Source organism: Cebidichthys violaceus, unplaced genomic scaffold, assembly GCF_023349555.1.
Source record: "Cebidichthys violaceus isolate CVI_PGR_0920_01 unplaced genomic scaffold, fCebVio1.0.p SCAF_1, whole genome shotgun sequence".
Lineage (NCBI taxonomy): Eukaryota > Metazoa > Chordata > Actinopteri > Perciformes > Stichaeidae > Cebidichthys > Cebidichthys violaceus.
The window spans coordinates 19,739,939-19,754,657 of record NW_027176262.1 but is presented as its reverse complement, the minus strand read 5'-3'; the positions used below and the strand labels follow the sequence as shown (position 1 = coordinate 19,754,657).

At 42.4% G+C, this 14,719-nt stretch overlaps 1 protein-coding gene across 6 annotated transcripts in view; it reads right to left on the bottom strand.

The window, feature by feature from the left end:
• cntn5 (contactin 5) overlaps positions 1–14,719 on the bottom strand; it is a 107,833-nt gene that overhangs the window by 76,193 nt on the left and 16,921 nt on the right. For 3 of the 6 annotated variants that reach the window (XM_068713970.1, XM_068713977.1, XM_068713984.1), the window contains exon 4: positions 11,276–11,451. The exons of 1 other annotated variant lie outside the window; for it this stretch is intronic. In XM_068713970.1, the coding sequence (XP_068570071.1) occupies positions 11,276–11,345 (70 nt within the window). In that variant the 5' untranslated portion in view covers positions 11,346–11,451. Of the gene's footprint in view, positions 1–5,063; positions 5,112–11,275; positions 11,452–14,719 lie in introns of those variants that run through there. 2 more of the 6 variants (XM_068714009.1, XM_068714001.1) reach the window with 2 other exon arrangements.

Below are 14,719 nucleotides of genomic sequence, written 5' to 3'. Positions count from 1 at the left end.
CCAGATCCAGCAGGACTCGTCTCACATTCATCATTTATGCCTCCTTTGTCTCGGCCTCACCTCGTTTGCTCCCTCTTCTCCCAGAATGCACCAGCGGTAGAGCTAGCGGCTTAAACAATTAGCGACTTAGCAATTAGGTAGAAAAAGAAAAGAAACAAAGAGAGATAAGCAAGCACAATCATCCATTTCCATCGTTGCAGCATGAGATGTTTTTGCTGTCTTTTCTCAGGTTATTCCTCATATGTAATCTGCTGTGCTTCTTTCTCTACAGCTGGAGATAATTGAACAAACGTCTTGCACTCTCTTTGCTCACCGATACAAAGTAATAAATAGGTGAAGATCAGCTGTCTAGACAGCTGTCTGCCCAGGCTGCTCTTCTCTTTGTCAACAGGTTCTCACCCTGCTTCACCTCACTGTCGCCCTCCACTCCGCCGCACACCGCCGCATAAAAATGAAAGCTGGCTGTGTGACGCAACATGAGCGGAGGCCTGTTGGATGCGCTGAAAGCACGCAGGTCACCTCGGGAATGGAAGCCTTCCCTGTCCCTTCCTCGCAGCACTTTACTTCCTGGCTGCTGTAGGTCAGCGAGTTGTCAGACAAACCCCTGGGTACGTGTTGGACCGAACAGCTTCCACATCAGGTCTCATGGGAACCGGGAGTCAGAAGCACATCTACTTCCCACAGAAAACCCACCGGCTGCTCTGCTGCTGCACCACCTCTGGCCTGCAGTGTGGTTGTTGAAGGAACACAAAGTCTGTCCAAAGAACATGTTCTCTTTTGGAGTATTGTCATAAAAACTGCAAGTTGGCACGTTTGTCTTGGTTCGTTTTAGAGAGCAAGCCGCCGACACTAGTCCACCTAAAGGTGAAACCAAAAAAACCTTGATTTGTCTTATTTCAAGTAAGAAAAATATGCTGATAACAACAACAAAAGAAGTTAATATGCGCAATCTGTATCATTGCCAATTAGTTTCTTTTATGCAACTATAATATGTTTGTGGTACTTTGTGTGTTAAACTGTTTTTGCCTTTCTTTTACTCATAATGTCGAACAAGTTGTTGTTGTTGTAACATGACCATACGACCCGGAGGTTTAACCGGCGCTCAGAGAGAGGAGAGAAAACGGCAACCTCTCATGCTGCTGTCTGTCTGTGAACACAGTGAGGGCGGTTAGTGGTGATGAAGTTAACTTATTGAGTGCTGTTGTGCTTGTTGTAGGAAAGGAGGTTTTGTTTCTTTGTCGTTTGCGTGTGAAACTGTTTAGTTGTTCCATGAGAGGAACGAGAACACATGTGAACGTCAGAACGCAGCGAGGACTCTTTCATGACCAGTGATGAATAAACAGCCATGTTGGAAACGCCGACATTACAAAATGGATTGTGTGGCAGGTGCAGCTTTGACATGAAGTCACAGACCTTCCAGAGGGAGAAAACAGTTCTGAAAGATATGAAACTAAAATCAGAAGGTCCAGGAGCTTCCACCCCCGGAGGAACATTATAGTGATTTTAAAACGCAAAGAAGTCTTTTGGGGGCATTTTGAGATGACTTGATTTGAGTTTTACTGCATCATAATATTATATTTTGCATTATAATTACTGATACACTAATGTTGCTGCTGGTAAATGTGACACAGACAATCATTCTCTCGTAATTCACTTTAGCCTGAACAAAAACTGTAGTCGTGTAGGAGTGACAATGCATGTTAATGTTCCTCACATCTACACAATACACACGGATGACATGGTTCACACTAAAAACGGCCGGTTTGCAGGTTTTAAATCAGTTAATTACAGATGTGCACTAATGCGTGTCCAAAATAAGTCAAAGTTGACCTTTTAAAATGCAACGGCTAGTTTCATGTTCACCCTTTTCTTTCAGTTTGAAATAGCTCATTTTCTGTTGCTGCAAGGACATGATCGCTAGGGTTGGGTACCGAAAACCGGTGCCAATATGGAAACGCAACGCAGATTTCGGTGCTTCATTTCGGTGCCAAGGCAAATATGCTCATATTTCTGCAAAAGAATTGCTGAAGTTTATTTATATTTATTTAAGTATACTGTAAACTGTTGTTAACAGTTAATATATTGTTCATACTTTGAAATTAAAAAGTTTGAAGCTGTAGTTTGAAGCCAAGTGTTTTGTATTTATTTATCTTCAAACAGTTAATATATTGTTCAATTTGAAGAAAACAAATTGCCTTGGCAATAAAAAAATTCTTTCTTTAATGTCGTCAATCGTCGTTTTTGTGTGTTTGTTTTTTTAAGTATCGGTTCAGGCACTGTTTAGGCACCGGTATGGTTTTAAAAGTATCGTTTTAGCACCGGTATCGGAAAAAACCCCAAACGATACCCATCCCTAGTGATCGCTCACTGGCTTCTCTGGACACTGCCAATTGTGTTTAGAAGTGGAATTTTCATAAATGTAATAGCTCTTCATGTGTAGTGGACATTTTGCACAATTTAGCGTCGGTCTTCTTCACTTTCGGAAGAGTGCCAAACACAATCCTTATCTAACAACGTCCCCCCGGTATCAGCCGCGTCCGCCGTGCACAGCTGATTCACTACTTGATTAGTTGCAGCGCTCGGCCGTCACTCCGACAGCACCGTGGGTAGTTTGAGCTGAAATGTTTCACGGCTTTCCAGGTGCATGTGAATATCCTATTAACGGATGAGGAAGGCGGAGGAGAGGGGGAAAAAAAAAAATGAGCTTCAGATTCACATTGCTATCAACATTTACCCGCTGTTATAATATCAGTGTTGAAAATGCAACAGCAGAGATACAAAGCAGCGTATTGCAATTGCAGCTGCAAAGTATATATATATGTGTCATGATTACAGTAAATGTAGACACAAAATGATATGTATTATCCTGAACATACCAGGCTACCACTTTAGTGGCTGTGACTTACAGTAACCGAGGTTTTGAGAGGAGAATCTTGTCTACTCAAGTATTTATCAGAGCGAGGGTCTCCTGTGTGTATCAAATAAAGTTGGTCTGCACTCAGACAACTTAAAGCTCACCCTCCTTGAATGCTCAGCGTCTCACAGGACTCTGCCAGACATGTCCTTTGTGGTCTCAGCTTTCACTTTCCAGTCAACCATATACTTTATACGAGGGGAAAGGAAACGGTAGAGTCCTTTTCGATTCACAAGACGAGACAAAAACCCACGCAAAGCATAGAGGCTTAGAGCACAATGGCGTTGAAAAGTGGGCTCCATTAGGCGGGAATACCTGTCTACCAAACATGAAATAAATGACAGGAAGTGACTGGCAAAGCACAAACATAACAAAGACGCAGTCCATAAGCTATACAGACAATATTGTTTTAATTTGAATATCCTTTAAAATAAAGTGGCCACTCTTCCATGAATGCACACGGGTTGTTACGCAGACTTAATCTACTGAAACCGGTCCAGGAGAGGAGTCACACATCAGAGGAACGGTTTCCCTGAAAGCGGAATCTCCTCCGATTTGCTCTTTCGTGGAGTACTCTTCAAAAACGGCCCACACTCCAGAGAATCCTGGAACTTTTCCAGGTGTGTGTCGTGTCCATTAGGAGCTGGATTCTGCCACGCTTCAGTCCGGGCGATCACCGCCCAGACAGATGGTTGTTAATGGAGGTAGAGCTCAGGGTGCAACGAGGTGCACCGAGGGCTCTGACTGCGATGCTTCTACTTAGTGTCATGCCGGTGTTTCCACGCGGTTGTTATGCCTGAAACAAATGCAGACATTGTTTTTTCTCCCGGCTGAGGATTGGACAAACCAAGTCTCTCACACTCACACACACACACACACACACACACACACACACACACACACACACACACACACCGTCTGGTAATCACAGCAGCTGTATTGTTATCGGACACGAGACAATACGAAATGACAATCGTGTGCTTCTGACAGCATTACATTACATTAGATTACAGTCATTTAGCAGACGCTTTTATCCAAAGAGACTTACAATTCAATATCTATCTACACACTGTAGACGCAGCTACGGGAGCGATTTTGTGTCCTTGAGCAAGTGTCTTGCTCAAGGACACCTTGACATGAGACTAGCGGAGCTGGAGCCGGGGATCAAACCGACGACCCTCTGATTGAAAGACAGCCCTGCTCTCCACTTAGCCACGATTACCCCGCAGCAAAGTTTAAAGTGTATGAATGAACTGCAGTGGGCGCCTTTAATTTGTATTTTTACGAGTACTGTGCCGGTACATGTACCGTGTTTGTCAGCACTAACATTTTGTGTAGTACTGGGGGAATTCACCAACTTGTTGAGGTGTGACTCTTTCAGTACCTCACCATTCCATTTTCGATTCCTGGGATCACGAACCGATTCCAAAACGATTGTTGATTCAAAGCGATCGCTCAGAACGGAAATTGATTCTCGATTCAGTACGTAAGGCTGGCAGCAAAGGCAGTGTGGCAAATGATGGCATTAGGGCAGAGTAACATGTGTTTAAGATTATGGAGTTTTGATATTTAAAAAGTTCTATCAACTGATTGCAATAACGTAAACACACAAAGGCCAACAGCTATTTATGTATTCATGCTAAACTTGTACAAATAAACACGTGGAACTAAAATGTTCTGTAGTATTTCTCAATTCTCAGTGACTTCAAGAATAAAAAAAAAAATATCAATTCTTCCAGTTACATAAATGACATTGGTAGGCTAGCTGCCTTTGTTTTTTCTCAGAAACTTGCCAATTTCAAAAAATGTATCATACACAAAATAACACGAATGAATTGATGAGATTTCTTTTTTTGTGGAAGTTGTGAATCAATTCAGAATCTTAGAAGATCAGAATCTTTATTACATAATCAACATCAACTTGTTATGGATTATTCAACAACTAGCCTGTTTCTCTGTTCATGCTAAAGCTAAAATATTTCATGGATCTAACCTTTTTTTTTTTTCATTTTTCACCAAAGGTATTGGAGAAGCAAAGGTTGAGTCATGAAGGCGAGCGTAGGCCCTGATGACACGTGTCACACTCACATATACTCACATATACTCAGAGCCTGATTGTAATTATCGTCTTCACGCCCTCTCGTCTCACCTTGTCACCGCTTCCCATTAGCATACATCAACATCAAGGAAGGAAAGTCTATGGAAGGATGACACCGGAAATATAATCAGTGCCGCCGTAGTCGAGCACAGCACTTGTTACTGACACACACACACACACACACACACACACACACACACACACACACACACACACACACACACTGTACTGTTAAACTACAGCAAATACAAGTTAAAGGAAATTGTCTTTCTCATTTGTAAAATTAGCTTTTTTTCCATAAACTTTTTTTGCATTCCTGATTTTTAAGTGTAATCTTATTAATGTTTTTGTACTTAATGTAAATGGCACTGTGCGTATTTATATGAAATACATGAAGCAAATAAAACAACAGAGAGTAACACGAAATGCTAGCGCTGACGCCCGTCCTGAGCTCTGTGCTATGATGACAATAATAAGTGCTCGAGGTAGTAGTGATTACAGTCGTGGTAATGATAGTAATATCATAGTAGTAGCATCTGTAATGGTACCAATAGCAGCGGCACAAGTGCCTAGTGGTAGCAGAGGCGAACATCTGCTTTCTCCTCAGTAGCCATTTGAACATAATCATCCTAAAAAAGATGAGCATGAGCCGGTGAGTGAATGGCACTTCACTGCTCTCCGTGGTGCTTATCTCTGCGCCGCTTGCTCATATCGTTGTTGTGGATATTGTGACATGAACACTTTGAAGACATGGGTGCATTACAGATATGTCGTACAAATCCCTATTAGCGTTTGCTCCGCTAATATGAAAGGCAGACATTTGCTTTCGGCCCAGATCGACTACATTATGATGCAGCACATAAATGAAACTGTGTGGGTAATACGTTCTATAATACTGTAGAATATGATATATATTCTAGGTGGACACAGAACTGGAACAAACCAGACACAGAAGCACCGCATGCCGCTGTAGCAGCATTTAAAGAGCCACCTTGACTTCAAAAGCTTCCTTTTACAGCGACACTTTGTCCTGGACAACATAAGGTCTCGCTATCCCCTTCCTCATAGACTTCCATCAAACGGTACGGCAACTGAACGTGTCGTCATGGACCAGCTAGAGCTGGAGAAGATTTTCCCCTCCAAGTTACTCTGCCAACTACAGACCAGAGGGCATTTGTGTAACTCTATCTTCCTCCATTCCTCTGGTGTGGACAAAACAGGTGATGGCAGACTTTGCTTTGTCTGCTTCCTGACAGGAAGCTTGATGTGATGTGAAGCTATAAATACAAACATTCACAAGTTATTCATGAATATTAGGATTTTTGTGTGGGTGAGTGGAGGTGGCTGTGGCTCAGAAAAGCAGAGCGGGTCATCCACTAATCAGAAGGTTGGCAGTTTGAGTCCCTCCAAGACACTGTGTGAGTGTGTGTGTGTGTGTGTGTGTGTGAATGAGCATTTAGTTTAGCACCTCGTAAAGCAGCCTCTGCCATCAGTGTGTGAATGGGTGAATTTTGGCAGTAGTGTAAAGTGCTTTGAGTGGTTGAACGACTAGAAAGTCCATTTACTGTGAAAGCCTTGGAACGAGTTTGAACAATAAACATTAACTAACAAGCAAAATATTTTCAGTAACATTATACGTCCAAATAAGTACCTGGTGCAGTCGAGCTGCACGTTTCAATCTGTTTCACAGGCTCTACCTAGTGAAGTCATTCTCAGGGGAAAACAGCATGATAACAAAATGAACATTTTGGAATGTGTAGTTAGAAAAAGACAGCAAACACTGCTTGGAGATTTTTTTTTTCTTGATTTTTTTCTATTTCAGCCTATACAAGCCGCTAAGCTCTTTAGAATGAGTCTCGTTACACACGCTAGAGGTTTTAATCCGAGTGCACGGGGATGAAGTTAAAACATGATAATACGGGGATTACGCTCACCACAGTCGCACTCCTTTGACCAAAACAAGCCCTTTTGTTAAATGGACATATTTACGTGATTAGCCTTCTGCTAAGTCACGTTAAAGCCACAGCAAAGTCTGCTAGGGAGGACCAGGTGCAGGAGGGGATAACGGTGAATTCCCTCGGAAAATAGCAACAGCAGGGAAGATGCAACATCTGTACCAGATGAACAAGGGGTTAAAGCTAGATTTAAAGCTACAGCATGCAAACTTGATGCTTTGAGGCACTTTGTGTATCAGTTCCCACCACCAACCCCCTCAGTTGGTCAAGTTCCCACTCCTTCACTCGTCACTCGTCTCGTTGAACCGTCATGTAGCCGGAGGCGGGGTGAGGCAAACAGCATAGATGAAGCCATCAAAAGGTGTTGGAGAAAGCAGCCGATCTGAAAGCCCCGTCGACGTTCACATTGTTTCAGAGCGGCTCCTGTGTGGGCGTGTGTTTGCCGTTGTTCACCAAGTGATCGCGGTTACAGTGATCAACCGCTCACATGGATCAAAAAGCTTGGAACAAAAGCATTGCTATACAAGTGCTGCTTAAATGATTTGCCTATCAAGTAGTCGGCTTACAGTATTTATTTGGAGTCTTTTCATACATGATAACATTTGTTCGAATTTTTGAAAACTACAGTATTCTATGTCTTTCTTTTTTTCTACTTTACTCCCTTGTTATTTAACTGTTAGGAACCCTCTGCGTTCCTCTGCTGCTGCTGCTGCTGCTGCTGCACACACAGAATGCATGGTGGTTGAATGTATTCTCCTCGGAGCTAATGACCAACTGCCAAAAAACGAGCCAACGAGAAGCAGCGGGGAGACTCGGTGTTCCTCGGGTTCCCTTCTTCTACTGAAACAACGAGAGACAGTCGTGATGGAGACAGAAGACGCGAGGAAAGCACCTGGGGTCGAAGCCACATGTGGAACAGCTGTACTGTATTTGGAAACAGTCGATATAATCCAGTAACTAGCGTAGCTGTCCTCATTACGTTAGATTCATGTAATAAATACACAAATGCCAATTAGATGGTAATCTGCATGAAAATAAAGGGAAAAAAAACCAACATCCGGTTATGATAATCATCCGCTTATTGGCAATTGGCCTCGGGATGACGTGATCACTGTAAGAGGTTTCCACTGGAAAACCATTTAGAAACAATCGCAGGCAAACAGCGGGAGGTGAAATTAATTTGTCGCATAATTGTAGTTGTTGAAAAGGCTGACATTTTGTAACCTCATTGTATTTATTAAATTCAAGATTTTCGCAGATCTTTGTTTGTTTTTTTTCCCATCATCTCAACATTCTGCGTACGTCTGACCAGCTTATCAATTAAATATCAAACAAAATGTCCAGCTCAACTGCATTCATTATGTTTTTCTTGACACTCACAGCATCCCAGTGTCATCGCCCCCCAGCTTTTAAAACATACCCACGCCACTCAAAACTGCATTTGCAGCAGAAAGGCCGGTGGGAGTCCTGCATTAATGCAAACCTCGACCCGTAGAGCGGGCACTTAATTCTGAAAGCAAAAAAATGAGGAGAATTTCCTGCAACCGCCTCGTACAGTGAACTAAGCAGCGTAACGGGAATGACTCATTAAACATTTAATGTCATGTTTACATGTTGCTATTCTTAGCACTAGGTTTTTTTTTGTGTGAGTAAGGAATCAAGGAAACTGGTCGTTTGTAGTGAAGAGAAAGTTGTACGAGGATGTACTGTAAAATTCATCCATAGAGAGGATTGGTGTCGGGCAAAAATGGTTTGTCTTTTCAGGAAGTAATCAAGTAGCACTCCTAAAGACTCAGAAGCACGAGGACTTTTAACCAAACATCTCACAAAAGCATTACGCTTCTGTGCGATGTTAGGAATCTATTTCCCACTGCAGTAAAGTTCAGGTTTAGCAGAAAAGTTTATTGTAATTACTTTAAAGTTCCAAGTGGGGAGAACTTGAAATCATTAAAGCAGGTTGTCAACAAGTGCAGCGTGAAGCAAATACATTCACTCGCGCTGCTGCTTCCTTCTGATATGCATAAAGACTGGCCTGTGGATGTCTGCATCTATCCCACACGTACACAAGCAGAACATTTCAGGTTCTTCTGAGGGAACCCAGAGGAAGCAACATGCACCTGTTTATGAAACAGACTTAACCTGCTCTATAGGTGGCCAGGTTGTTGCATACCAAACTCAACATTTAGGGGATTTGCAGAGCTGCGCTGTAGCGGCTTCTAGAATAATTATTCATAAAGACGTCTTCTGTCTTCAACAAGACTATTGCAATATTGTCCATTCGTCGGTGATGTCTGCGTGCCCTGAAATGAGCTCCGTATATATTGATTTCAACAGAATACTGCTGATTATTAGGCGGCATTATCTACATTCATGCATCTTTTGAACATGTTTTTGGTAATATTGCCCTCCAGAGCCAAATAGACTGAATATTAACAACGTGTCCTTGAAAAGCAGAGTCAGACTGTAGTGATGATGTCATCAACAGACAAATCCTGGAGCTGCTTCACAGACAGTGAATAATGACACAAATCCCGGGACGCCATGACAGCACCCATGGTGATGTGACTGGGACGCGGGGACGTCTTCTGAATCACAGCTGAGAGCCCAACGCTGGAATAAAACTCATTTGGATGCAATATTTAAAAGTGAAAATCCTCTGAGCCCACAGCGTCACTCATTAATTCAGTCTCGCTGGATGAGCTCCAAAAAGGTCACCTGATGACATCACGATTCAGGTCTGGATGCGCAGCTTCGCAGCGAAGCGAGGCGCTGTGTTTGTAGGTAGTGAATTTGCTGAATATAATGTGAGCTCTGCTTCGAGAGGGATTTCTCTTCAAGACTGTTTCCAGGTGCAATCGAAGAGCTTTTCAACGCTCGTTTACACAGCTGATGGGCCTCAGAACGCCAACTAGTGCGCCGTGAAGGTGCTTTGAAATGGTTCGATTAAATGAAAAAAAATGTTTTTTTGGGTAATTTACAAAGATTTTTATATTTCTAATAGGCTCAAAAAAATCCAATAAACAAATAACATCAAATTAAGATGGATGACCAGTTCCATTAAATACCACCAGGCCAATCAGGAGGTAGAGACAAACGAGTTTTGCCAACGTTCCCTCGGATCTACTGACACAAAATGCATCGTCTTGTTTTTTTTTTTTAACTAAGAAGTGACGCGGGAGACAACTCTGCACCTGTAAAAGCTCCGAAGCGCGTCTTGAAGAAATATGACCCTGAATACATTAAATGTGGATTCATAATGGCAGCCAGTGATGGGTGAGGGGAAGCAGAATATTTATTTTGCTCATTACAGGTGGCATTGGCATAACACTTATTTATGGCCCAGTTTATCCTTCCTCCATTTTATCCCCCTCATTTATTTGGAAAGGTTATCCTCCGAATTCTACATTACCAATCAGGAGTGGGCCTTAAATTAGAAACAGGTGGAGGAGTCCTATTCAGTCTCAGCTGCAGTCTGACATTGATGAGAACGACGTGACGGCATTCTGCCTCCGATCTAACGAGAGCAACGCGGGTCTTCCTGATCAGTGCGTTATTTGTCTCTGGCATACAATCACATGAGAGGAACAATGGTGGCTATCAGCATTCCCAAGAGAGATGGCATCATAACAACTCTCCACTGAGTGTGAAGACAGACCGTAACCCCTGATAACAATAGTCAAACTCCAGGGATGAGGTCTATTAAAATAGGGTCACTGATGGTTATCCGAATGGGTAATGAAAAGTCTAATTGGGGTAAACACTTAGTTTAATTATTTGGTCTTTAGGAAATATGCCATGTGATAACCGTCAGTGTTAAAGCCTCAGTGAGCGTCTTGCGGTTGGTGCATTCATGTATCTGCTCGCTGCTGCTCTTTGATGCTAAATCGTCCGTTCAGCCGGAGAGGACGTCTGGAAGTTTGTGTCAAATCGCGCCCCAAAAAACCTCGCAAATTGGAGCGAAAGTGTGAACTGGACGGTCGCTGCTGCCGCTTGGAACAGAGACAATTAAGGCTGTGTGTTTGTTTTTTTTTGTAGCCTCTGTTGTACGTCTTCACAACAAGAAAACCACAAAAAAAAAAAAGTCAGCCGCTGAAAAAAATGGTTCTCGCACACCCTCGGACTAGTTAGTGAGTGTTAGAAGAGATCCGCCGCCGTCTCCCACACGGAGACAGAAGAGACGACTCCTGCCCACACTCCACCGGCACACATTCACAGAGAACGGCTACTGCAGATACAAAAAAAAAAAATGTCACAAAACAGGTGGAATTCCTAGAGATGAGAGCATATTCTCTAACTCGGTCCTCATACCTGACATCCAGCCGGCTGCTGCAGTTGAGGCGAGCGATGTGTGACTGTTCAGAGGCGGCTTCCTGTTCATTACGTGAACGCTTTTGCTCGCCTCCGTATCTCCTTCGTCACAAGCGACGTCCCAGAAACCGCTGACCCGATTTTGACAAAACTTGCCGGAGTGACGCGTCTTATTCCTAAAAAAAAACAGCGTTTCACAAAATTACAATGATCCGTCTAAAAGGCCCCGCTGCAAACAAGGGAAATCGCATCTCCCGTCTTGTATGACACACCATCGTGAATTGTTGCGTTTCGCCAGGACAAATTTCCCCGAACTGACACCACCAATTGTGTTTTTCCAGATTTTAAGGAAAGTGGATGTTGCCAATGTTGCCGCTTGACAGCATTTTCAAAAAGGGACATACTCACCCTTTGTTCACAATCATAAAAAGTGCAATGTCACTGCGATGCTCGAGCTGAGATCTAATTGAATTGATGACGTGACAAACGAAGAATTAAGCTCCCTTGATCCCTGACGACACCCTCGATAGATCCTGTAAAGCAGATAATGATTAACACACTGAGATGAAGCAGTGTGTGGACACAGTCGTTCTGTACGGCGCCCTATGCTGACTTCAGTGGGTCTCCGGACGCACAATTATCTTTTCCTGTACGCTTTTTGTTCCTCCTGTCTCCCACCTAGCATAGCTGTCTCCAAGTCTCTTGCTACCACTTTTCACCCCTCAGTGGCTTTAATTGTCCCGATGACCTCAATCAAAAGGCAATTACCAAAGAGAAGAGCGGCGCAGGCAATTATTGTGTTCAACACGAGACAGAGCACACCTGAGCGGAGCGAGAACCTTTCACAGTGGTGAAATTACACGTGCCGCCAGTGACGGCTGTCGCGGTGAAGAAGTGAGCATGAAGCGCGTGCCTGAAATTCGTATGTGTCCTCGGAGAAGACGCTGACACTTCAAAGCCCGACGAGCAAGGTGTGCTACTGTTTGAAGCGGCGCACGTGAAGTTATGTGGAGGAATTCGGGGCAAGCCGAGATGAGTCGGAAAATAGGTTAAGAGGGACTGCGAGCACACCGACACTTCTGCTCCGCTATAAAGCGACTGGATCAAATTTTCTCCGAATTTGGGAAATCCTCTGGACATTACTTTGCAGTCCACCAATTATTGGCATTGCAGTAGAAATGAGGCCAAGTCCATGAAGCTAAATCATCACGCAGCGCTTTGTGAGGTTGTTAAAACCCATAATTGTTTTCAGGAATTGATGCAGGGAAGGAAGGAAGGAATTGTTCTGGACTGAGAGAGGAGGAAGCTACGGAAGTGTTCATCATCTCTGCAGCTGCTGAGGATTATGGGAAGGGAACACTTATTCTGTCACAAACAAATAAAATAAATCTCGAGCACTTTATTGTATAAACCCACCTATAATATGTTATAGTCTGCCTATTGAACCGTATAGGTCTGGCTATAAGCACTCAAACATGTTCATAATGCTTTATAACAATAATCATAACACTTAATAAAGCATTATATAATGACTTATAATGATCAAACTTTTAGTTGCTGGTCACTTTTTTTTGCAATGTATTATAATTCCTGTAACTGTAATTGTACTACATTATAATTACTGTTATAATGCATGATAATGTGACTATAAGTCATTCTAAGTGGTTTGCTTTAAGCAAAGTGAAAAAATATGTATATAAATATATATATATATATTAAATCTATATGATAGAATAATACTATGATCCATGCAAAAAAATGTCTGAGTGACCAATTATGAAGTATTATATTTGCCCTCATGAATAATAACAAAATGCTTCATAATGTATATAACGCTTACTGTTATAAAGCATTAGGAATATGTATGAGTGCTTATAACTCTGTTTGTTGCTAATAGCGCTGTATAATCAAAGACATTTTAAAATGCCACTTTTAATGTCTGTGTGAATGTCTCGTCTTCTCTTCCATCTACAACAACTATTATAACTATTTGGCCAAAACGACCATGTGATTTATTCTCACTGATGCACCCTCTCAGCGTTTTTTTCCCACTCGCCCCTCTCTCCCAAACAATGCACTCTACTATTTTCTTGAAATAACGAGGATGTCAAGTCATTTCAGCGTTGGATTCCCTGCAGAGGCCACCGAGGGGATTACACAGACCTGAGGTAGAGACGGTTGAGCACACCACCATGGAGCATTTAAAGGTTGAAGAGTGGCATTCAAATGATGCATCCAGCTGCTTCACCGTGGCTCGTGAAGCCAAACACAGGGATGAACCTTTCTTTCTTTTTATGTACAGTAAGTGCAAATATAAATGCTCACATTTATGAACGCTTGAGGTTACAGAGACAAATCCATGACCCAAAAGTGCCCTTCACAAGACGATGATTTAAAGCATGCAAGCATCAAAGCAGCAGGCAGCAGCAACTGTCCAGAGAAATTGATACCAGTGAGAAACAGCACACCTTGGACACTTGGACAGATTTGTTTCAACACAGTCAGTTTAACATCGATTCACATTTTTCCACCAGCATATTTTTTTTTTTTTTTTACATTATAATGCTATTGATAGGATATGTGATATTTAAATAAGCCAGTAAGTGAGTGGATCGAGGCTTTATCTGTACTTAAAAAAAAAACGAAGTTGTGAAAGCGATCAATACGTCTTGGATGAAAAGTTTCTTTGGAGCTGAGTGTGGCTGAGTCATGCTGGTACACCCAACCCACACCATGTTTGTTAGGAGCGTTTTCCTTCTTAAAAGCAAGCACTAGGTAACAACATGCCCACTGAGTATCAGGGCCTGCTCTGCATATTGTAGAGATTTGAAATTCAAATTGAGTTTAGAATTTGACAGACTGGTCAGTAATTGTGTTACCACCTGGAGAAAAAGTCCTTCCTTGGTGCGTGCTTGTTGTCTAATCGACTGACCGCGTGTTGATTCTTTCACTTAAGGACCATGTTTAGTCAAACCTGAATAGTAAAGGCACCAGCAGACATAGAAACCAGACAATACAAGTTGTCTACACATGATATAAAGAGCCTTAGGTTCATTGAAGCTCATGCAAGAACACTTTCATATTCATATCTTAATTTTTTTTAACACTTAATTAAAGATTAATGCCAGTGATAAATGTCCGTGCGTTCAAGACAATTGCATAATTAATGGCCCAATAAGACCGGTACGTCCTGCCCCATATGTCCTACATTAAAGTCCTGCTTTTGGAGATCAATAAAAGGAATGTCTTTCACTTTTAACAGCGTCAGCAGCAGGATTAAGGGACCTTCTGAAGCCAAAGGATGACGTGTCACCTGAGAGTCGTACCGTCACTGAAATTAAGAAGAAACGGTTCAATATAAAAAAAAAGGTCTTGCCAGAGCAAGCGATCAATGACTTCAACAGGAGGGGGTCAGATCATTTTAAGATGTAAGTATTTATTGTA